Source organism: Anas acuta, chromosome 4, assembly GCF_963932015.1.
Source record: "Anas acuta chromosome 4, bAnaAcu1.1, whole genome shotgun sequence".
In the NCBI taxonomy this organism is placed as follows: Eukaryota; Metazoa; Chordata; class Aves; order Anseriformes; family Anatidae; genus Anas; species Anas acuta.
Genome location: NC_088982.1, coordinates 44,552,482 through 44,576,105, shown reverse-complemented (window position 1 = coordinate 44,576,105; position 23,624 = coordinate 44,552,482). Strand labels below are relative to the sequence as shown.

General features: G+C 49.2%; 2 protein-coding genes and 1 long non-coding RNA gene across 5 annotated transcripts in view; all 3 read right to left on the bottom strand.

Annotated features, from left to right (window-relative positions):
- The window catches only part of MND1 (meiotic nuclear divisions 1), a 213,689-nt gene that overhangs the window by 176,641 nt on the left and 13,424 nt on the right, over positions 1-23,624 (bottom strand). The window lies entirely within an intron of this gene.
- On the bottom strand, positions 176-4,502 carry LOC137856069 (uncharacterized). Its single transcript, XR_011096183.1, has 2 exons — positions 2,205-4,502; positions 176-2,007 (listed from the first exon to the last, which is right to left on the bottom strand). It is a non-coding gene; the product is annotated as an uncharacterized lncRNA (long non-coding RNA).
- FHDC1 (FH2 domain containing 1) overlaps positions 15,432-23,624 on the bottom strand; it is a 38,160-nt gene continuing 29,967 nt past the window's right edge. For all 3 annotated transcript variants that reach the window (XM_068680997.1, XM_068680998.1, XM_068680999.1), the window contains exons 12-13: positions 17,441-22,282; positions 15,432-16,849 (exon numbers count right to left, since the gene is read on the bottom strand). In XM_068680997.1, coding sequence (XP_068537098.1) covers positions 20,237-22,282 — 2,046 coding nt within the window. In that variant the 3' untranslated portion in view covers positions 15,432-16,849; positions 17,441-20,236. The remainder of the gene's footprint in view (positions 16,850-17,440; positions 22,283-23,624) is intronic.

Below are 23,624 nucleotides of genomic sequence, written 5' to 3'. Positions count from 1 at the left end.
GATCACCCATCCGGCAGAAGAGAGGCCTAGGTGGAGGCAAGCTCCTCACTGGCTGTGTGACCATGCTGTGGGCCTTGGGGATGTGGGCAGTTCACTGCACATGTGGTCAGTGCTTCCCCAAAGCCATACAGAAGTCAGGTCACCCAGAGGTGTCACCTGGAGGGTGAAGGACAAGGTGTCCAAGCGTGAGGACACGAGGGTGAGGATGCAGCTAGGGCAGCAGACATGGTCCCATCCCCCCTTCTCTGTCCTGCTGCCCCCATTGCCTGGCACAAGCCGTGGCTCCCACACCAGTGGCTTCCTTGTTGGCTCGGCCTGCCTTGGTCAGGCAAAACCATTGTCAGCAAGAGGTCGGAGAGGAGGAGGAAGGCAAAAACACGGCTCCCCCATCCAAGGCCAACTTATACTCCTGCAGAAACACACCTCAGAAAAGCAAGAGTTGCAAAATCCTCCTCTTCTCCCTCCCAGTAACACACTGTGAGAATGAGACGTCCCTTGATTTCTTTTTACATTTGTTCTCTACACAGGGTATGTTGCAAATCTGCACGGGGAGCCCTGGGAGGAGAAGACATGCTGCAGCCATCCTGCAGCTCTGGTGGCGGGGGAGAGTGGCTTCCTGAGCCACAGGCAGCATCTGCAACATCAGCTTTACCAGGCCTCCACAGGCTGCTGTCACATTAATTTGCCTAATTGCTTTTGAACCAACGTACAGTTTGGGCACCTGGAGCATCCCGTGGCAATGAGTTCCACCAATTAATTACGTCCGCCTGAAAAAAAAAAAAAAAAAAAAAAGACTTCCTCCATGCCTTAAAAAAATATCTGCCCAATGATTTCATTTAACATCCATTAAGTCTTATGAGCAAACGGCTCCCATTCCTCCTGTTACTCAGCAGGCTGGGGACTGCTGCCATAGCCCCGAGCCTGAACCTTTCCAGGCTGAAGCTGGCAGCCGGGGTCTCCTCACGCAGAGGCAGCATTGCATGCTGTTCCTGTCATAAGCTCCCTGCCAGTCCCCCTGCTGTGCACCCACCATCCCATTCGGTGGGAGCCAAGGGCCTTGGGCACCCCTTGAAAATCCTCGTTCAGTGCCACGGGCTGGGCACCAAGGCTGCTCCCAGTGACACCCACGGCGAGCCTTTGTTTGCCGGTGCCGCTGCCTCTGAGCCGGCAAACAGTGGGTGGCTGCCCCAGCTCCTGTGGCTGGGATCAGGGCGAGAACAGAGGCAACGTGTTGGCTGGGCAATTAGAAGCGTTACAGCAATTAGCCTCTTACAGGCACTCGCAGTGGGAGCGCAGCAGATAGGAAAAGACATGACCTCAGCCCGGATCAAATAGGCAAAGCCAGCCACGGCGGGGACTTCTCCCAGAAGGCAAACAGGCGAGCTGCGGCCCTGCCAGGCCCAGCGTGCCGGGCAGCCCGGCCTTTACGGCTGGCCTTTTTCTGGCTGGGCCTGTAGCCCGCCCTTCTTCAAGCGCTGTTGTTTTTCCCTTGAGCACCACAGCCGTTGCCTTCACGACGCGGCTCCGTGTGCCGAAAACACACTGCTGGCACTGCACCGTGCCGAAGCCTTGCGGCTGGGTGGCTCCTGACAGCGCCGAGCTGGTGGTGATGGCCCCTGTCCCGGGCAGGTGAACCAGGCAAGCGCCAGCAGGGACGTTCCCATGGCAAACCCCGACTTATTTGCTGGGGCAGGGACTTTTCCTGTGGCTGACAGCATGAATCACAGCCCAAGCCTCCCGTTTTTTGGCTGAAAGCATTCGCAGGAATCGCCACTGCTCCTTCTCTCATGTTGCTCTGCAAAAGCTGAGTAAAACAATGCAGTTGTTGGCTTTGCAGGAGTCAGGCAGCTCTTCTGTTAAGCAGAGGATTTTGATCATGCCCTGTTATTTCATCTCTTTAGAATATTCACCAGACAAAATAATTTTCCTGTCTCTGAGCAGCGCTAAGCTGTCAGGCTCCTTTTCTCTGAGCAAAAAGCAGTGCAGCATCTTCCCCCTACACAAGTGCTTTTTTGGGGGAAGAGAAAAAAGAAGATGAAAAGAGAAGAAAAGGAAAAAACAAAAACCCAACCCCTCCCTCCTTACGCTGGTCAGTTAGAGGCACACAGTTTTCCAGAGGTGGCAAGAAGAAGGAAATCGTGGCTGTTCACATAAAACCCCAGCACCCAGGAACTGCTCGTAGCGCCCAGGAGAGTCAGCCCCACCTGGTAGAATAGTTTCGAGAGGCTCATTTAGCTGCTGGAAATAAAATCCCACCCTGCAAATATCTCCCCATTGGGAACTAAGCAGCACTGGGGCTAAAACTGGGCCTCAGACAGGATGGTGGGGGGTGAAGGATGGGGGCAGAGCGAGAAGGGATTACCCAGAGCCCTCCCTCGAAGGCAGCACAGACACTGCCCATGTTGTTTCTTTAATTGCGGAAACAATGTGCTCTTTCACAGGCTGCAGGTGGCTCGGGGCATGGCAGAAAAGGGACATTATGGCTTTCCACCACAGCCTGCTTGAAAGGTTTGGAGCCCTATGCACAAAAAAGCCTTTGCTGAGGGTATGGCTGCTGCATCAAGTATCAATGAAAGCTGCGTATCTGCTGCTATGAATCCGATCGCCACAGAAAATGAATGGAAAGCATTAAGAGCAGCAAACAGCATTTCAAGCTGCGATGAACAGCATCCAATTCATCAGTGAATAGCAACCCCGGGTCAGCAAAATAATAGCTTTGTTTGAAAGAAGTGTGGAAGTGCCTCAAGCAGTCCGCAGGAGCAGATGGGCAAAAGAAGGAGCCAGAAACACCAGCACTTCGGAGATCTAGTGAGGGGCCAGCCACGAGCAAGGCAGTCTGGCTGGCCGGGTGTGCAGAGGATACCTGGGCTGAATGCCCCAGGTGAGTTGGCTCATTCACAGCACCCCCCAGGTGATGGGGCCATTTGCTCATTCACAGCACCCCCTCGTCATCCCATCCTGCTCCCAGCTGCTGCTGGGCTCCCCCTGCCCCAGGTGCCTCTGCCTGACCTCCAGGCCAGATGCTGCCTGCAGGGTGGTGACAGCAAGACAGCTCTGATAAGCTCTGATGGCTCTGTACTTAGGGGAAATCCTCTTGGCTCTTGCCCAAGGCAAGGAAGGCTCAGAGGCCTGGCTTCCCAAAGGATGCATCCGGATCAAAGCCTGCTCCCCAGCCGCCACCGCAGAGGCATCACCTCCAGCCATAACAGGAGGTTATAAAAACAAGGTCTCTCCCTGACACATCCCAGGCTGCAAGGAGGAAGCAGCTCCCAGGACCTGGCTGCCAGCGTGCTGAAGGCTCACAGAAATGCTGCTGGACCATAGGGACACACAGGGACGTGCCCCAGCTGTGAGAGGCAGGGCAGCAGGCACCACTCAGCTCTGTGCCATTCTTGCCTTAGCTACAGGAGCCCGGCATGGGTCTGGGGGTGCCTCCATCTGCTCCCACTGTTGCAGTCCCACAGTCTTAAAATCCAGAGCACCACAAGGCTCAGGGCCAGCTTCTCAGTGCAGATGATGCCCAAGAGTTGAGCTGTGACAGTTTATGTTGCTTTGATAATTTATATCCCGTTTTATAGCTGTTGATGTTACAACTCCTTCAACATGAAAGATGGCAAGGCCCCCGTCTTATGGAGCTTGCAGTCTAGTACAGACAGGTAAACATAACAAGTAGAAACATTAAACTTTAGGTAGGGAGTGGGGACAGGTTGAGGGAGTATGTACAGAAATTATCTTTGGCACATCAAAGAGCTGGAAAAAGTCCATCAGAGGAACCTTTAGGCTATTTATGTATTTCAGGTAGCAAGATAAAATCATGAATAATGAGTTCCTGCAGCCTCTTTGCAGAACCAGCACTGAAGCAATGCTTACAGAGGCACTTCTCTGCTCACCTATGTCCTTCACACAGGGTACAAGGAATCCTCCATGGGTTTGCCTTGCTGACTTTTAACCAGCAAAGAGAGGAGAAATAGCAAGCAGCACGGCCATGCCCTCCCCACCAAGGTTTGGTGCCTGTCCACGACTTCCAGATCACAAGGTTCATCTCCCCAGCACCATCCTCGGCATCTTTCTCCTCGTCTTCTTCTTCCTGTTTTTCACCATTTCTCCATTCTTTCAGACTGCTTATTTTGAACTTTAGTCCCCAGAGCTCCCAAACTTTGTCCCTGCTCCCTCTCACCATGCCCAACCCATGCCATCTCCAGTGAAATCCTGCAGCACAAGGCAAGCTGCACACCAAGGAAAGGAACAACCAGACCCAGCTCCAACGCAGCCAGTGCTCGCCTCTGCTCCTGCCATCAGAGAGCGAGCACATGCTGAGGGGACATGTGTGGATCATTCCCTCCAAGGCGTTCCTGCACTGTTTCTCTGGCCAGGGGATGAAGGCCTGAGACCCATCCCTGACAGGCTTTGGAAATCCTCTGTTGCAAAACTCAGGATTTCAGCAGGAAGAAAGCAACCTGGACAACTTGCTTGTGCTACACCACTGGGCTGTAGGAGGCTCAGGCTTGTGGGGGCCGGAGACAGCTCCAGAGCAGACCTGGGGATGTTTACCAGCTTAATTTAATTATCTCATTTGTGAGGGCTCCCTCCTAAATAAAAATTGAGCAGACTGACATAGGGTATGAACTGTTTCCAATACAATGCAAAAAATACATCACCCAAACAGACAAACATACGTGGCAGCACAGTTTGCTGTTTCGCCGCCAAACAGACTGAGGTAAAAATGCAAGTTGATCAAATCACAAAGACATCCTGCGTTTACAGAGGCTATGCATGCTTTCCACCAGGCTGGAGGAGCTGCTGCAAGTACAAGCCTCAGTAGCCAGGATGTGGAGTGAAGTAGAACTGATGCAGGAAAAAAAAGCAGCCCCATCCGCTCCCACTGCGCCAGCCCAAGCTATACTGTAAAGAACCAGGTTAAAAAAAAAAAAAATCCAGCTGAAAAATAAGCTGGTGAAAAGCATTATTTCTTAGCCAGACAAACTGTGCAGTCTATTTCATCCTCCAGCAGCTCAGCATCTGTGGGCTGTACCAAGCCTGCCCCTGGGCAACTGCGTTGTGACTCCTCTGCTGAAGGCAAGCCATTGCAAGAGATTGCAGTCATTTTTTTAATTATTTTTTTCCCCTGTTGTTGTTCCTCTTGCTGTTTCAACCTGTTCACTAGTTGCAGCATCTCTTGTGGTTCCTGTCAGACCAAGGAGCTTGGTGGCATTCGCCTGGAGACGTCTCTCCTCAGACACCTCATGCTGCTTCTCTGTACCCTGCCTGTGGGACAGGCAGAGAAACCAGGGGGAATCACACAGCCTGACGGCAAACCCCACCACCACACAGCTGAGATGGTGAAGGGGCTGGCCAGCTACTGGCACGCATGGCTCTGAGAGACTGCCTTCAGCTGCCTGACAAACTGAGACAACTTCCAAGGGCCTTCTGCCCTCCCTGGACCACTCCCTCTCCACCGTGGCTGGAGACCTGCTGCCCCTCACAGGGCAGGCAGGCCAGGCCCACCTCCTCGCCCAGGGCCCCCTTGTTTTGTGTCTGCTCTGACCCCAATGCCGACTGCGAGGGGAAGGCAGAGACTGATCTCCAGCACCTCCTGCTTGGGTGGGAGAAAGCATGGCCTCGTTCGACCCCTGCAAGCAGCCACTCAGATATATTGCAACACACAGAATATATTCAACAGATATATTCAACACACAGAATAGGCCATGGTATATCGCACAAGGAGTTACAAGAGGCTTTCAGTTCACCAAACGCCCCTTTTCCCACCAATTCAGCATGGACCTAAATCCATGGAGCACTGTGGGCTGCACAGCTCTAAGCAAGGGGCCAGCAGCTTGGCCTGCCGGGCACAGAGCCCAGGCTGTGCTCAGGGCTATCCCTGTGCCTTCCGGGCTCCTCCGATATAAAATCCAAGCAGTAACCCAACCCTGGCAGCGGCAGCGTGCTGCATAGGGGCCGCATGAGTGAGCCGAGTGACCGATCATTTCAAGGCAAAGTAAACAGTCAGGGAGAAAAAAAAAGCATGCAAGTGGATTGGCGTAATCTATGCCAAGAGAAAAGGATGTTTGTTGCACAAATAAAGTGAGTGGGAGCAAGACTTTCCTGCCTGACTGGCGGAAAGGTCCATAAATCAAGACTGGAACTCCTTGCCACGTATGTGAATCAATTAAAGCACTCGATGAATCATTTATTTTCAACATAGACAATCAGCAGCAATGGTTTGATGTTCAATTGATTTCTCATTTGTCTTGCTTCCCTGAGTAATGACAAACAGCTCACCGCTTACACAGTGCATGTCTCAGCCCGACTGCTCCTGGCGCAGCTTCTGCTGCAAGGCATCAGCCGGGCACCTGCTCCTGCCTGCTGGCACTTCACGCCTCGCGGGCACTGCTCTGCAAGGCCCTTGGCTCTGCTCGTCTCACTGATCCCACACCACGTTACGTTCTCCTTGGGTCTCTTTTCCTTTCCTTCTTTGACAAATTAAAAAAGTTAGAAATGTTCGTTCCCACTGCTTGGCATGAGAGCCAGATTCCTGGCTAGAGAGCATCAGTGTCCAACTTCTGAACAGCCCAAAGTCTATAGAACAGACACAGGCTGCCCACAGAGGCTGTGGGCTCTCCCTCTTTGGAGATCTTCAGAAGCCGCCTGGACGTGGTCCTGGACACCCTGCTCTGGGTGGCCCTGCTGGAGCAGGGGTTGGACCAGACGGACCCAGGGGGCCCTGCCCGCCTCAGCCATTTTGTGTTTGCCACAGAAGCAGCAGAGATTTGCATGCAGTAGATGATTATGTGCCATAAACATACATTGCATTGCATTCATCCAGATAGCCTTGTAAAACACTTTATATGGCCCTCTAATTTGTATTTGTGGACGCCTCGTGATATATTTCAATAGTTATAATTGGGAGCATACCAAAATGAAGTCCTCAGTTTGGGTGCTTGGCTTCACCAACTGGTAAAGTGGTAAAGAAGTGGTGGTCATTAAGACATCAAATCAACAATGTGGATGGATTCCTGTAGCCAAATAGTTAATTTAGGGTGTGCAACTTAGACAGACACAAATATCTGTCCTGAAAAAGGAAGGCTCAGCCCTTGCTGCTGGTTGCTGCTAGCTGATACGAGGCGCCACTGGGATGGGGCCAAGGTGTGCATTAGCATAATCCTATTGTGAAAAGTAAACTGATAAAAGACAGGTGGAAAAAATGGGCATGCCGAGCTTTTTCATTCATGAAAACAAGGTGCCCGTGCTGCTCAGTGCACAAGGTTGAGCATTGATCTGGGGGCACGGGAGCTGAGTACCCTGGGAGTGACTGAGACCCTCAGTGTGCTCATGGCCTCTGGAAAAGGAGGCCCTGAGCTGCGCCGCCTCTTCTGGAGGCTGAGCACCAATGTACCAGCACCTGGCTGCACAAGCAGCTGCCCAGGCTCAGGGGCCACAGGCAAAATCCAGGTGTCGGTGAAGAAAGGTCCAAGCTCTTTAGGCTGTACTGTGGTGAATTTTATGGACAGACAAGCCATACTGTGCTGCTGGCTGCCTACAGTCCCTCCAGGAGCATCCCCTCCCTTTTCCCCTCCCATCACCCCTCCGGAGAGCAGGGCACCCGACAGGCACCTTCACCTTCACAAATGAGCTGGCATTCGTCAGCTCTCAGGGCTGAGCAGTGTTTGAAGCTGCCTTTGTGCTGTAACACTGCCCAATAACCCCCACCGGGCAAAATCTATTGCCTAACATGCTGACCAACAGATCTCCTTGCTTCTTTCTCCTTCACAATATGAGCTCTCCCGAGTCATTTTTGGCCATATTTGTACATAAGCTGGGCACAGGAGTACTACAGGGTAATAAACAACTAGTTTGCACTGCTCTCAGAGCATTTCCAAATGCCTCTGCTTTTCAGCCACTTCACTGGAGAACCTCTCAAAAATCCTCTTCCATTTATAGCCAGGATTCAAAGACTGGAGCTCCATTGCCCACAGCCCTCCTGCCCGGCTCTCCCACATCCTCGCTCTGGCAGATCAGTAGGAAAACATCTGCATCCCCAGGATTGCCCAATGCCCAACAGCCCGGGAAGCTGTTGAGGCACCTCTCTCAGAGCAAGCCTTGCGTCACCTCCTGCGTTTGGGCAGCGGTGCGGTCATGACTCAAGGCAGCGTGCGCAGAGGCTGAGGAAAGTCCTTTCAAGCGGCTCCGGATTCACCTATGGGGAGCAAGCGCGCCCAGGGTTCACCCCGCCTGAATTCAGCGCTAGCTGCCTGATGTCACCGCGATTACAGCTCACTTCCTTCAAATCCTGCAAGCCAGGACACAGCAGGCGCTCGCAGGGGCTGTGCAAAGCGTGCCCGCAGTGTGCTGTACCCAGCTGGTGACACGCTCCAGTGCACGCGCACACCGGCACAGCAGCTGCTCCGGAAAAGGCGAGGAACTGCTCCTCTGGGGTTCCTGAGCTTCCCAGCTCAGGCAGAGCATCCTGCACGGGCTCAGTGGTACTTTGCCCCCGTTTATCAGCTCGTCCCTTTTACTGGTTGAATGATGGGGCTGCCCCTGGGATAGGCAAACATTAGGGCCAGAGCGGGAAGCTGAAAGGAAGGAGGAAAATTCACCAGGCCAGCTCTCGCAAGTAATGCAAATCTAGGGCTTGGTACCTCTGGGCCAACAGTCAGTGCCACTGAGAGCCACCACACTCAGCTTAGATTTCCCTGAGGCTTTTCTGAGGCTCAGCAGCTTGGGCCTGAGAAGGAAACATTAACGGCCCTGAGCGGTGGTGGAGGTGGTGAAGGGCCTGATGGTCTTTGGGGAGGCAGTCCCACTCAGGGCTGGTTTCTTCAGCCCCATCAATGCTCAGCCCAACAGCATCATTATCTAACTCATGCTTTTAAATGTGGTAAGCCACCACTACACATGTAGCAGAATCACGGAGGGGAAAGCAGCAAACCCACTGACCTCCTGCAGCAAAGGGTTTCAAGGGTCAACCAAGGGGCTCCTTAGTTTGAAGATATGGCACCTCCAAAGCAGGTCCTTGGGATGAGGCTTTCTCCTCTTTCTTCTGAAGCCTGGGCTCTGGCTGCCCACCCCCACATGACAGGGACAAGGAGCTGCTTTGAGATACTTCACTGTCACAGACAGTTCCAGCTTCAGCAAAATCCACCCCACCAGCCTTTCTTGCCAAAATGTAGGCTGATTTTTAATTTCTGCAAGGCTTACACAATTTCAAGACAATATTTAAAAAAAAACAAAACAAACAAACAAACAAAAAAGACTTTACCAATTTTCTACACTTGTCTTGATTTTAAAAGACAACACATCTTAAATAAATAACTAGCACTTCTCCTGGGCTCTGCAATTTGAGATTTGTCTTTGGAAGAGGAGAACAGGGTTTTTATTGCTTACACTTGAAACTGGAACAACACGCTTGATGCCTGCTCAGAAACGCGCAAGCTCTTTGAAATAATGACACACTGCATGGGAAGGTGTAACTCATGCCTTGATTTTTAGAAGAGGCAAAAGCACTTGAGTGCAGCTGGAGTTAAACTCGAGTGAATCCTTCAGCTGGGTTCAGCCAGTTGCTTTGAATCAGTATTATGGTTACTTGGGTCCATGGGCGGCCAGGCATGGTGTGCAATAATTGCAGCCACTTAGTGCTTGGAGAACCACGACAGTAAACAAAAGGAAGAGATGCCCAAAGAAATTCTTAAAACTGACTCCTCCATGGACCACATACTGCATCCTTCCTCCTGGCCTCACAGGTTTTGCTCTGAAAGCCACTTCAAATGACTTGTATGCCCCTTGCCATCTCCTCCTCACATTCTGCAGGAAGCATTTTGCCCTGCTGGTCCCATAATGCTGAAAAACGTTCCCAGTTGAGTCATCTGTGAGCTCTTTCCTGGGAGGTAGCTCCTAAACTGGGGATCCAGTGACCCGGCCCCCTCAGCAGGTGGTGGCATCGACCTGATATCCCCCTCCTGGTGGCCCAGGAAGCGCTGCAAGTCTCCTCAGGCTGTGGTGACTCACGGCGAAGCTGCCGGAGGTGGCTTTGGTGGAGCACGGCACCCGTGACTCACCCCGCGCTGGATCAACACCCGCGTCCCAGGCCCAAAGCAGCCATTTCGGAGCCCTCCTCCCTCCGCCCCGCTCCTGCTCCGAGGAGTGCAACTGCTCCGGTTGCCATAGCACGGGGCTCGGCAATAACATCAATAAGGAAAATGACCCGGGATGAGGCCATCTGTTTTATAGTCCCTCTGAGGCACCGCAGCGAAGGTGTTGCGCTCGATTGAGTTGTGTCTCACTCCTGGGGCACCCAACGCAGCAAGCAGGGACACGTGCTCAATTAGGGAAGAAGGCTTAGGGGGGACACAAAAGTCCCCTCTGTCTAAAGGGCAGCCTTAGCTGCCTTTCAGGGAGAGAACAGAACAGAGAAAACAGTCAACATGGACACACAAAGGTCAACAGAGAAGCAGCATTTAATCTGCACACACATCAGAGTAGCTCCAGGCTCCTCGCTAGCTTTAGCTTAAGGCAAGGAGGAAAGGAAACCCGGGAGAAGAGTCTCAGAGCTCCCTTTTTAAAGGACACCAGTAAATAATCATTAGATGTTATCACTGCCTCCCTAATTACAGAATGCTCCCACATGGGAGGGGAAGAGGCTTACTGAAAAACGCCTATTCCTAGCTCAGGGGACAGCAGGAAAGGGGAATGGAGCTGCAGGAGGCAACAAAGGGGTGAGCAGACAGGGTTTGGCAGCGCAGACATCATCCCCACCAGAGAGAAGGGAAGGGCGAGCACACAACTCTGGCGGAGGACAGCCCTGGTGATACCAGAAACTTTCAGGCCCTGCAACTGGCCACGTAGTAGATGCCTAGTTAAAAACAAACTCTGTTGTCAGCCACGTTTACACTCTGACAGAGGAAACTTTGGCCACCGAGAGCAGCCTGGGAAGCCATGGCAAAAAAGACAGGCCAGGTGCTCCCTGCACACCACAGCGTGCTGCTGCCAGACAGGCCTTTAAGCAGTGGCTTTGGGTCTCTCCATGGGCCACAAGGACACCAGCATGAGCAGCAAGGCCTCCTCCCATGCCAAAGGCCACCGTGCCCCTAGGGACAAGGCCGGTGCTGGTCTCCCTGGCCCCTGCGCCATCCTGGCAGCAGGCCGGGGCCTCCTGGGGCCTCCTCTGCCAGCCACTTCACTGCCCGGCCCGTGTGGGTCTTCTCCAGGAGCAATCACAGCTCCTGCCCCGCAAAGGCTGCCTCGGAGAAGCAGAGATCTGATAATAAGAGCCTGCCAGTTTGGCACACAGCGTTGTAACAGATCCAGTTACCAGCAATTAGACACTCCACCCCGATTAATTCGTGCTAGAAATACTATGACGGTTTTAAACAGAAAGCTTGATTATCTGTTCGAACTATTTACCGAAGGTTGGGGTGAATTCTCTGTTATTTAAAATGTTGTGTATTAAGGCTGGACGTTTTATTCAGAGATATTTACTGTAGTTTAAATGAGATTTATTAAGAGAAGTATTTTAATGAAACAGGAGGTTAGCCTCGATCGTACAATGGCCCTCTGTGATTAGTCACACACCTGCTTTGCCAATTCATGCTGAATTTTGAAGCTATGCATTCTCACAAATTTCTCTTTCATAGTCTTTATAATACTGTCGGGTGATTTTGCAATTACAAAATGTCTCCTGCTGTATTTCCACATGCCCTTCTCCCACGGGTTGCTTATGCCGTGTTTCACGTTCTTTCAGACACCTTTGTGCAGGCTGGGGACACAACAGCCCCCCAGGAGGCTGGGACAGGCTGGAAGCTCACCTGTAAAATTGCCTGGTTTTGGCTGGGTATGTTGTTTAGTGGAACCAAGTGGTCAGGAAGCATTGTTTAAGCTCCTGCACAGGCAGAAGACAGGAGTTAAGATTTGGCTTGAGCATTCATCTCTTCACTATAGCCATCTCCTTGCTGTCTTATTCCGTCTGAGGTCCATTTGGGGCACAAGCTCTGATCTTGCACCCCCTCCACTGCTGCATGAACGGGTCTCATCTTGGAGCAGTTGCATCTTGGAGCAGTTGCTAAAGCACCAGCAGGAGCTGCCACACAATCCAGCCCACGCTCCATCCAGTTGAGTTAGACGTCTCTGGCAACAGATTGCATCAAACCCTCCAGAGGAGCACAGATATTTTCCTGCAATGAGAAATATTAGCTGAATTTCTAGGCTTACCAGTTAGCTTCACACTTAATATAAGCATTTGTATTACTTGGGATGAACATAGTGGTTCTATCCTAAGTGTGGGTGTGCTGATTTCATTAGAAAAGCCACGTTGCAAGCAAAGATATGCATCTGAAGTGTCACATTTATCATGAGACTTGCTGCTTAGCTGTATCGTTATAAACAGACATCCTATCCTGGAGGAGACAAAGTAGTCATTGGGAATATTTATTGTATCTTACTAAGCTGTTTGGTAGGTAAGCCCTTTAAGAGCAGGCTAAGCAAACACCTGCCAGGAATGGTTTAGCTATAGCTAATATTGCCGTGGGGCAGGGGGACAGACTCTTTGCTTCCTTCCATTTCTCTTAGACCCGTGACGGCACTGTCGTCAGCGGCCCACGTGAGCCTGCCCTCAGCTGAGCAGCACCGGACCGATGTGCGGTGTGGTTACCAAATATCTCTCACATCTCCTCCTCTCTCTCCATCCAAACTGCAAACATCCACCCTTTCCCACAAGCCTCTGCAACTTCCAGTGTTTTTTTTTTTTTTTTTTCCATTGATTTGTCTTTAGTGGAAAACTTATTTATTTCTTGCACTCAATAGGTTCCCTTCTGCTTCCAGTGTTTTCACAGAGTCATAGAATATCCCAAGTCGGAAGGGACCCATGAGGATCATCAAGTTCAACTCCTGGCACCGCACAGGTCTGCCCAAAAGTTTAGGCCATGTGACAGTGCACAGTCCAATTGCTTCTTAAAATTCAGACAGGACAATCACCTCCCTCGACTGACTAGCGATGCTGTGCTTGATGCACCCCAGGATACGTTTGGCCCTCCTGGCTGCCAGGGCACACTGCTGGCTCATATTCAACTTGCTGTCAGCCACAACCCCCAGATCCCTCTCTGCGGGGCTGCTCTCCAGCGTCTCGTCACCCAGTCTGCATGTACAGCCAGGGTTGTTATGCAGGGGTGTTAACAACAGTAGATGGGAAGGTGAGGATTTTTCCTCCAATTCCTTTCCCGACTCCTGCCTTTACTTGCTTTAGCAACTTCACACCACCATCAGCCACTGAAGGCAGACTAGCATCAACAGTAGCAATATATTCCTTGGACAAGGTGGCAAACACTTTTCAAGCCTTAGCCTATGGAAGACCAGCTTAGTGGTTTCCCGCCTTGAACACCCTTGTTTCAGCAACACTATTATCATGAGAACCGCATGCCCCCCTCTTTTAACCACCCTGTGCTAACAGCAACACCCTGAGGTCCTCAGCAAAGCAGCATGAGTGTGAAATTTGTCCTTTTTTTGAGCAGGTGGCTACACAATTTATTTTTTTTAATTTTATTTTTTTTTTAGCAAAACCATGTTTAAGTACTCACAGCAACGAGCAGTGCATACACTACATAAATACACTATGCATACACTCAAAGTGCTCTCCATTTCATGCAGCAATTAGTCACTTCCACCAGAAGGAAGGCTGAGTACATATTCTCTCAGAGGCACCTCTGGGCTTCTGAGAGCAATCTACTGTTGTCAAAAGGTCTTGGTCTTTACTGTGTGAGAGAAAAAATCTGCTGCAGTCTTAACCCATACCATGAAAAGCTGCGTGCCAGTGTGAGAACAATAATGCAATTATTTTGCTCGGATGCGCAGGGAAACGGCACCAAACTGGCTGCACAAACCTATTTTGCTTCTGGTACCAGGATTATGGGTGGGGTGAGGAATCACTTAGCCTTAACTTTTTAAGCTGAGCTGTTGACATTCTCTCATTATAGCTTTCCAGATTTGAACCACAATGCTAAATCACCCACACCTTTATTTGAACAGAATTCCCCCTCTGCAAAATAAGCCCGTGTGCTCCTCTCCTCTGTGCCCCTTCCTGCCCCCCGTAGGCTGCTCGACGTGGTGGGAGCGATGTTAGCGCAGAAGAGATGGGAAGTTGAATTGAAGATGAATTCTGACTCTTCCTCTGCTTGGTGACAGCCACCTCCAGCAGCTACCCGCTCGCACAGACAAGGCGAGAGCTACAAAAAAATAAACGTAAACCCTAAAAACGGATCCCATTTTTGTTGCTCTATTCCCACATCTCACTGGAAGCTGGCAGGGAAAAGTCTCAGCTTGCAGGTTTTGCAGACAGACGTCTGACTAGCCTGGGCAGAAAGGAAAGGAAGCAAAAGAGCAGAACAGCCACTGAAGAGTCGAGAAACAAAGAGAAAGCAGGATGGAGTGAGCAGAAGAGCACAGAAATGCTGGGGCGTGGAAGGGAGATAAAGAAGGGAGATGAGTTATTAGTGGAAGCTGGAAAAATTAATAGAGGAGGATGGAAAACTGCAATAGAGGAAATAGGAGTGGGAGGAAACAGTCATGGGATGTAAAGGGGCAAATACAGCTGTAAAAGGGTGGGGGAAAATCAAAAACACATTTACACCCATTTTTCATCCTAAAATGGGAGATTAGAGATTTGCATAGGGAATATGCTTGAATCAGTTTAAATGCTGCATGAGAAAGAGCAGAAACAAAAACGTGAAGCTTGCAACGTGTCCTATGTTCAGCACCAGAGCTGAAGTGACTCCAGCAGCACTCACTCAAGTAATTTCTGCAGTGATTGGAGTCAGGCACAGGGGATTCCTCGTTTCTCCTGGACACTGCTTCGTAGCTGGGTTAGCCAGAAACAGCAGACACACGGGGAAGTGTGAGGATGCTAATGATACAGAGAAAAGGATCCACATGCTTTCTGAAAACTTGTCTCCAGCTGTGCCTGTCCATTTGTAAGCATCACATTTTCCCTCATACACGTCTCCCTATTTCCACAGGCAGCACGCTGAGTACTGGACCTCAGTAATTCCAAGCTGCCAATCACGCACGTGTCCATCTTAGAAACAAACTCAATTCCTTCCCAAAGCTTGATCTGGACCACCAAAAACATGCAAAAGCTTCCTTTTTTTTTTTTTTTTTTTTTTTGAAGAAACTATTGAAAGTGCACTGGACAGTCCATTCGCTTTTTTTCCCTGAACCCATGGAAAAGCATCAGGAGTAACCCCCAGCAACAACACCACAGATGCAGATGCCGGTTTGGCACCCATTGACCCTCCTTTACTGCTGAAGGAAGCTTTTTCACTTGTAACGACAAAGAAAGGCAAGGGTAATGGTAAATAAAGTTGATTGTAAATTATTATGCAGAAGTGGAATCAAAGATTTCCAAGCCAGCTCCTCTTGGTTGCCCAAATAAACATTGTTTCTGTTCAGTTATTTCAGGATAAAGAGGAAATGCGAGCTTTGGTGATCTGAGGCTAGACAGAGATTGGCTTTTATGCCTATTTTGCTGGTCCATCACTGCAAATGTTGAAAATAGCTGGTGCCCCTGTGCAGCAGAGAGTTACTTGAAGCTACACGCTCTATGTGATGGTCAAAGTCCTATTGTGAAAAATGAAAAAAAAAAAAAAAAGAAAAGAAAAGTAGGTAATGTTCACCTCTCTCCTCCATTTGGCCTAAGAGGAGGCAGCAAAGTCTGTTGTTCCCCTTCTCCCCCCAAACAAATAAGGATGGAGCAGGGTAAAAAAGGAGCTATTGTTCAGACATGATCAAAAGCAGGAGACACATCACTGTTCAAAGGGAGTCTGTCCCGCATCCCTGCTTCAGATGGGGTGAATGTTCTCAGAAACGCTTGAAACTCTCCCCCCTCCTTCCAGACAAGGCCACCCTTGTGGAGCATGTGCTCGGCCCCTCCAAACCTGAACACCGCCGCTGAATTCAATGTCTTAAACGGCCTCCATGCTCCCCACTGGTTCAGCGCATAAAGAAAAGACATCAGCAATTGGGGGTTAGTGATTTTTTTTGGTCTGGTTTTAAAATCAGAGCAAGTTTCTGGCCGGGACAGTGCACACTCTGCACTCTCAGCCTTCTGCCTGAAACGACACAGAAGCCAGCTGCACGGCAAGGACCCGCGCAGCGTTGGCTGGAGCAACTTTGTCCGAGTGCAAGTAGGCGATGCTGCTGGTGGTGGTCGCACACTGGGAAGAGAAACACGCTTTGTTGCCACAAGAACCCTTCTCACATTCTTTGCCTCGGTGTCACTTTCTTTACAGTCGCAAGGCTGTTTGCTTGGACGCCAGCTTTAACAGCACGCAAGATTTCCAGAATGCATCTTTCAGCCAGGAGAACAAGACAGATTTTTATTGGCTTACGAGCAATAAAGAAGTAATGTATTTCTGGCTATTTAGATAGTGACGTGGCTAAAGCAAACTCCTTTGTTTTCAGCAGCTGCTAACAATACCTGTAGGGAGCTGTTCCCAAGGCAGTTATCTCTGGCACTGGCAGCAGGAGGATGTAAACAGCATGTATCAAGTTAATGGAAAACGTCGAGCAGCCAGCTCGGAAAGGAACTGTGTTCAGCCGGGCCTCTCTCGCGGGGATCGCCTCCTCACGTGGAGCAGCAGCAGCAGCTTTCCGAGGGCAGGTCCTCCTGGGCCTCAGCTCTCCGTGGCTGCGCGTGGAGCTGGAGGCAGCGAGCCGTGCAGAGGATGGGGTCACCGTCACTGTATCCGAGCTCGGGGTCAGCGCTGAGCTAACACGCTGTGTGCTCGCTCCCAGCCCGCTGCTGGCTCCTCTCTGGCTCGGTCAGAGCCAACGCGTGAGCGGCTGCATCCGTCCACACAGACATAGCCTAAGATGAGAAAGATAGCGGTGGGGTTATTTTGAATGACATAGCCCGGACTTGCACGCTGTGGGAGGCGTGATGGGAACTCTTTCTGTCTTCCCTGATAATTTAATGAGCTGTTGTAATGAGGGATGCACTGAGCCCCTCATTTGTATGCAGTTCCCACATGAGATGTGAATATTAAATTCCTTTAAGTATGAATCAGCACCTCTCTCCTACTCCCACAGCTCCTTCCCCTATCTCGCCATCTCTTCCAGCTCCGCAGCCCCAGATTCCCCCACGGTCCCCCGGGCTCCCCCACTTCACTGTCACCTCAGCAGCCATCAAAGGAGACAGATGCGCCTCTGATCGCGATCACAAGCAGCAGCCGCTCGGCAGAACAAAGCTGGAGAGAAGGTCTCGTGTCTTTCTTCAAAACCGACTGCAGCCCGGCTACCCCCGCGGCCTCTTTCTTTGGGAAAATTTCATGACATGGGAAATTAAACCTACGGGGCAACGCTGTCTCTGACAGCTGGTAGTTTAAATAATGAATTGGTAATTATAAACCCTTTTGAAATAAAAATGAAGTTTAAAAAAACATAAACTTTTGAGACACACCTTTTGATGGCGCAGGGCTTTCCCACGTAGATTCCATCAGCAGCCATCACTCAGCGCTGGCAGACAGCAGGTGCTCGCCGCTCCGCACGGGGAGAGACGCACTCGCCAAACGAGAAAAGTCAGGGGCTAGGCGAGTTTGCAAATAGCAGCAATTCCAGTCCAAAAATCATTTCCATAGCAGAGGGGAGGAAGTGCTCCCTGAGGACAAGGAGGCTGGCTGGCTTTCATTTTTTCCGACCCATAGATGTTCTTTTTTTTTTTTAAGCAGCAAGGCAGGAAAAATTATGGGAGAATGGGGTGGAATGTGAAAATTCAGAATTGCAGTGTAGAAATCACCACCTGCTCCTGCAAAACAGGCTACTCTTTATTTCCAAAGCCCTGGGAGCTGTAAACCAGGATTTCTCAATAAAGTGTGCTAAGCTAAAAGGCATGAAGATAGTGACAGATCCAGACTTGTTAGTGCCATGAACATTTGTCTTGGCCACATCATGCAGTGCATACACAAAGTGCTGCATCTACCATCTAATACCTTCCACCTTATACCCAAACATGTGCAGAAAGCCCTGCCTCAGGAACATTCAGAAACTAAAGACGAATTGCATGTCTTAGTACAAAAACAAACCCGGCACTGTAAAAGCCAGAATTTCTGCTGTGAAGTCCGTCCTTTTGGGATTTTCCCACAGTCACCTACACTCAGATTCCAGTTGCCAGAGACCTCCAGGACCAAAGCCAAAAGCGTAACAGGAAAAAGAAGCATAAAGCTCATGCCCAGTAAATGGGAACTTTATTAAACTACCAAGTTACTCCGAAATGTATAAATGTTCCATTAAATACATTCAGTTTTCTTTTACACAGATTTATAGAAACTTATTTACATATTCCAAACACATTTAAATTATTTTTTTCAAGCTTACTACCAATAAAAGTGTTTTTTTTTTTTTTTTTAATAAAGGAGAAGAGTTAATCATCTGCTTTTGCAGATGTGCATACATACACACAGATACAAATAAGGAAAAGGGAGTTTTTTTTTTCTTTTAAATCTAACCCACAAGGGAGGCAGCATCCAAAAAGCTTATAGGGTTTCGAGCAAAAATTCACCCTGACCAAAAAGTGGGCTATATAAATTCTCCCTGTGGGACAGACTCGAACAAGAAGCCCTATGTAATACTTCGTGGTGTTTGGGTATGGTGTCTGCAGTAAGATTTGCTGGTATAAAGGAAGCACTAAGGGCCCCTTGCCAAATTCAGAGTACAAAGGTAGCTGTCCCTGATACTATCCCATGAGAAGCATGTGAGCAATCCAGCGGCTCGTTCTCATTCCAGCACCAAGGGATAGAGCAGACAAGCAGATCTACCATTAGTAAGTCAATGCCACTTGTCTGAAGAGATTTTCCTTTTATTTTTTATTTTATTCTTAAATGAGGCTTCATTTGTAAGCAAGTAAAAAGGCAACTCTTTAAATAAGATGCTTAGGAGAACAGCGATCAGTTTCCTCACCTACGTACATTTCCCTTAGGAAGATGCATAGCACGCTGAACAAGTTTTCCCTCATTCTCTGTACCTTAGTTTGGGAAGATGTTAAAATTTGTATCTGCAGGAAAAAAGAGCCGTTTTTATTTTGTAAAAAGCTCATCAAATACTAGTTTAAGTCATCCTTTGGAGTCTTTAAACATTAAAAACCACATTCGAAGCAACCAAGGAAGTCTACAAAAACATTGTCATGCGTAAGCTCTGTGTTTCATGCTAAATATTCATGTTGACAAGGAGAGGAGAAGGAGGAGGCAGGGAAACTGATGGCTCAATCAGAGCCATTGCAACATTCAAGTAATTTGGTAGTAGATAAACCAGTGGAAACATGGAATAGTACGAAAGTGCTCGGCACTACAACGCAGCCTTCAAGACTTGAACTGCAAACATCCTTGATATGTATCATAAATATATGGCACTTCTGTATGACCCAAAGCTGGCAAGTTTGCTTGTGACTAAAACAAGTCAGATGAGGAGTAGGCATCATCCCAATGGTTACTGATGGCCCTTCCAACAGGCACAGCCTCTGGCTGTGCTGCTCGGCGCAGCACCAGCCGTAACTACTCGTGCATGCAAGACAACGCTGCCACATTCTTGGAGAAAATGCCTCCTGGCCAGCAGAAAGTTTTCTCCAGACACACGTACACATTCATAAAACATGCTAGAAATTCTTCAGTGAGGTTAAAGACAGCCACAAACAGAAAATATCCCGTTTTACTATTTTTTGGCCAGCAGTTCCCAGTCTGTCCAATTGCCAGCAATGGACTTTGCAACAGGCAAAAAAGAGTTCCTGAATCCGAGGCAGTAGAAGCAACGAAAAGCACGATCACCCACGTTCATTTTTCAGTACTGTTCCACAGGATTCACGTTAACATCAAATAAGGAACCGACCAGCACAAACGCTTGAGTCTTAGGAATAATCTTATGTACATACAAACTGGCCTTTATCCATGCTTTCTGTCACAACGCGTTTCGTCTTGTAGTTTAACTGCTTTACAATTTTTGGCTTTTGGTGATCTTCTATAGGATAAATACTCAAAGGCTTGCTGTTATGCTCTTATTCCATCACAGTAGCTTCAAATACATTCAAATTCGCAAAAAAAGGATTTAGACCAGAACCCGAGTAGTTGCCCTTTTCCAGTGGTGTGCGGTACTTCAAAGAGCACATGGTGTTGCTTCTCAGCAATGTTACCGTTTTAAGGAATCCCACGACGCAGACATCCAGTGCTTGAACAAGTGTTCACATTCCAAGGTTCCCCAAACCTCTCCCTTACTTCAGCAACGGCTTCAGTATTTTACCTATTGTGGTCCGGTTCGCATCTTTCATTTTAAGAGAGGACTTCTCCTCCGTTCCCTGCTCCTTTGCTGAGGGCTCCACTTTGGTGCTGACAGTGTCACCCTGGAGGAGGCTTCTCCCAACCGCTCTGGCACTGTTTGCTCTCTTTAAAGTACTGCCCCCATTCTCCTTTGGACTCGTCTCATCAGAGGTTGCTGCTGGCTTTGCTTTAGGCAGCCTCTGGGACACAGACCTCGTGATGGTTGGAGGTCTGGATGAACTGGAGAGATCCACTTTTGCACGCTTTGAAGAAGAAGCCACTGTATTCCTTGCGAAGCTGGGGACAGTGGATGGTGTCTTGGGGACAGTGACTGGGGCAACTTTGGTGTCATCTGCAGGGGTCTGTGGTTTCACGCTGGAGCGACAGATCTTTATTTCATCTGTCTTCGATTTTACAGTACTCCTAATGGGTTTAGAGACGGGCTTCTTGAGAGCGACTCTGTCCCTCTCAAAATGAGCGCTGCTTGAGGTCACAGTCCCCCTCTGTAACCTCGGCTCTTCTACTGACACGCTGTGCCTGTAAGGACTCCTTGGCAGCGTGTCAGTTGTGCCTCGGACAGAGCTGCGACGAGACAGACGACTCTCCACCGTACTAGTTTCACGAAGCGCCGGCTTGGCTTCGGGCTTTTTCACACTGCTTGGTGGTTTGTTAGACCGAGAAATAGGCACCACTTTCCTCATACTTTCATTCTCAGAGGCATTCAAAGTTCTTACAGGTCTGGAAGAAGCTGTGTGGCTTGGGCGAGTGCCACTGGATTTGGAGGAACTTGGAGATCTGTCCTTAAGAGAGTTTCTCTTTGGTCCTATCGCGTCTTTATTTTTTACGGACTTTTCTTTAGAAAGCATGTGCTTGCTGTTGGCATCATCCTTATCGTTTGTGGAAGCGTGAGGAGACAGATCCTTGGCAGACGCAGTATTCAGGTTCGAGAAGAGCGTTCTAGACCTGTACTGAGCCCCACTCACAGAAGAGCGTGCTTTGCCAGCCTCACTTCTTACTTCGTTGCCTACCGATTTGAAATCATTTCCCTCTTCAGAGTCCAGCGTCAAAGAGCAGTCAGTCGTCGTATCCGACACATAGAACATCGGCCCGTCATCCCTACTTCCAGAAACACTTGTATCCAGAGACATGGGGCTGCTGCTGCTGGGCTCTGAAGCTTCGCTCTTGCAACCCACTGCCTTGGCTTTATGGTCATGGGCCTCTCTGGAGCTCCTGCAAGCTGGAGGCAAGTCATCGTCAGCAGTGCTAAGGGAATGCAAGCTGAGATCATCTAGAGTCTCCAAGTCTGTCCCACCGACATCCTCTAAGTAGATTAGAGGTGTATCTTCTGCGGGCTTTGCTCCTTGAATGTCAAACTTATGCAATCCTTTAACAAGTTCGTGCTCCTCAATTGCAAGGGCCAGAGCGTTTATATCAGCGGACTCCTCGCAGGAGGCATTAGAAGTGTGCGTGTTGTAGTTGGTGCTTCTTGGTGGGTAGCGGGCACCAGGACCGGCTGAGCCACCAAAGTGACTGGACTGTGCTGGGGGCAACTGCAGGTGGTCACCTCTTTTCCCTTTGGTTTCAGACTGCTGGTGCAAGTGCAAGGTATTTAAGTTGAGATCTTTAGTTTCTTTGGATTCAGTCCAGGCCACATTGGGTCTTGCTTGTCGGGTGTTTGCACGGGGAAGGCTGTTAAACTTGTTTGGATCCTCATCTTTTGAGATCTCCAGGAAACTCTGCAGCTCCCTGTCTGCAGTAATCCCCAGAGAAAGTCGAGAGCGTCTAGAATTGGGGTTTCTGTACGAAGGGCTTTGGGGTCTCTGCTGCAAGAAGGGAAGAAACTCTTCAAGTCCTTTTTTGGCCAGCATTTCCACATCATTTTCACTGCTGCTCCGTCCAAAGCTCCCAAGCTCTCCAGCTGCCCAGGATCGACGCTTCTCCTCCAGCTCCTTTCGCCTTTGCAGATGATGAAGTTCCTGAATCTCTCGTTCCCTGTTTTCCTGATAAAGAAAGGCATAAATCCATGTTACAGAGGACAGTGCCCTACATGAGAACAAGTTGCCCTGCTTTATCTTTCCCTTTATTTCTTCCCGTCATATTTCCTTCTGCCATCACCCTCCCTCCACCCCCAATACATACAACCCACATGACTTCACTGTGGCAATCACAGTCTGCAAGCATTAACCATACGGGCAGCAGTTCCCTGCATAACTCATGCTGGAGGCACATCAGTCTGTGCGTTTTCTTCTTATGCTGACCAAGCTCCTGCACAGCACAGAATGTGACCTGTCAAACCCAAGCAGATGTCAGGTGCACTCAAAGAGTCCCTGCTATATATGGAGAGCTTGAAATCTGCTCGCGGTACGTTTAGAGTTGGCAGCCTTATCTGGTGAGTAAACTTCCACCTGAGCATTACATATTTTACGACAAACTCGTCTGATGAGCACACAGTCAGTGTGTTCCTTCCACTGTCCCATATTACAACAATTGCAATTGGAGCAGCAAGTGGGGTTGCTATGGGGTGCTACTTACCTCCAACTTGAGCATAACAGAAGGGAAATTTTATGAAAAGGCATTACCTACTTCCACATGAAAGCAAATTAAAAAGTTTATACAGTGCCTCGTTATCATTACTTAGGCAACGACTGACACCTCTCAAGGACCATTAATAAATGCCTCATCCCAGATTTGGACCTCTTGTTCACTTCAAAAATTGATAACTACTGCTCAGACGTTGCCCAGGCCAGGCTGGTGATTTTGCTAACGAAGCTACTGGGTTCTGGTTTAGAAAGCAGCAGTTTGTGTTTGAAAGACAACACAGGAACACCTTTCTGCTATAAAATCATTGCCAGTGGATTATTACGACCGTCAACATTTTAAGTGTCACCTCTACACTTCAGATTTAATCTAGGTGCAACTTCAGTTGACCTTTCCAGGTTATTTTCTGAAATGGAGAACCTGGTTTTCTAGAGCCAGTACAGCTGTAGCGAAAGAAAGAAGAGAAAGGGCTAGTCTTGACAGAGGATTCAAAATTACATCATTTTCCAGCATGTTGTTAAGTCTGCCCTCAGCAAGCCTGTATGACACACTGTTTAAAAAAACACACCTCTATTTGTCTGAAGCACTGTCTAGTTTGATTTTCCCAGTGTTGTGACAACAGAAGAGCTGCACAACTATAAACAGTTGCCTGAAAGCTTTCAGTAAACAAAAGCCTAATGCTGAAACTCCTTTTGATGAATGGGTTGATCTACACCTCTTAAAGTGGATTTGAGGTGACACTGGGCTGTGAAAGATAAGATGCATTAGAGACCTCAGAAACCCAAACAGCTAAGAAAGGAAAAA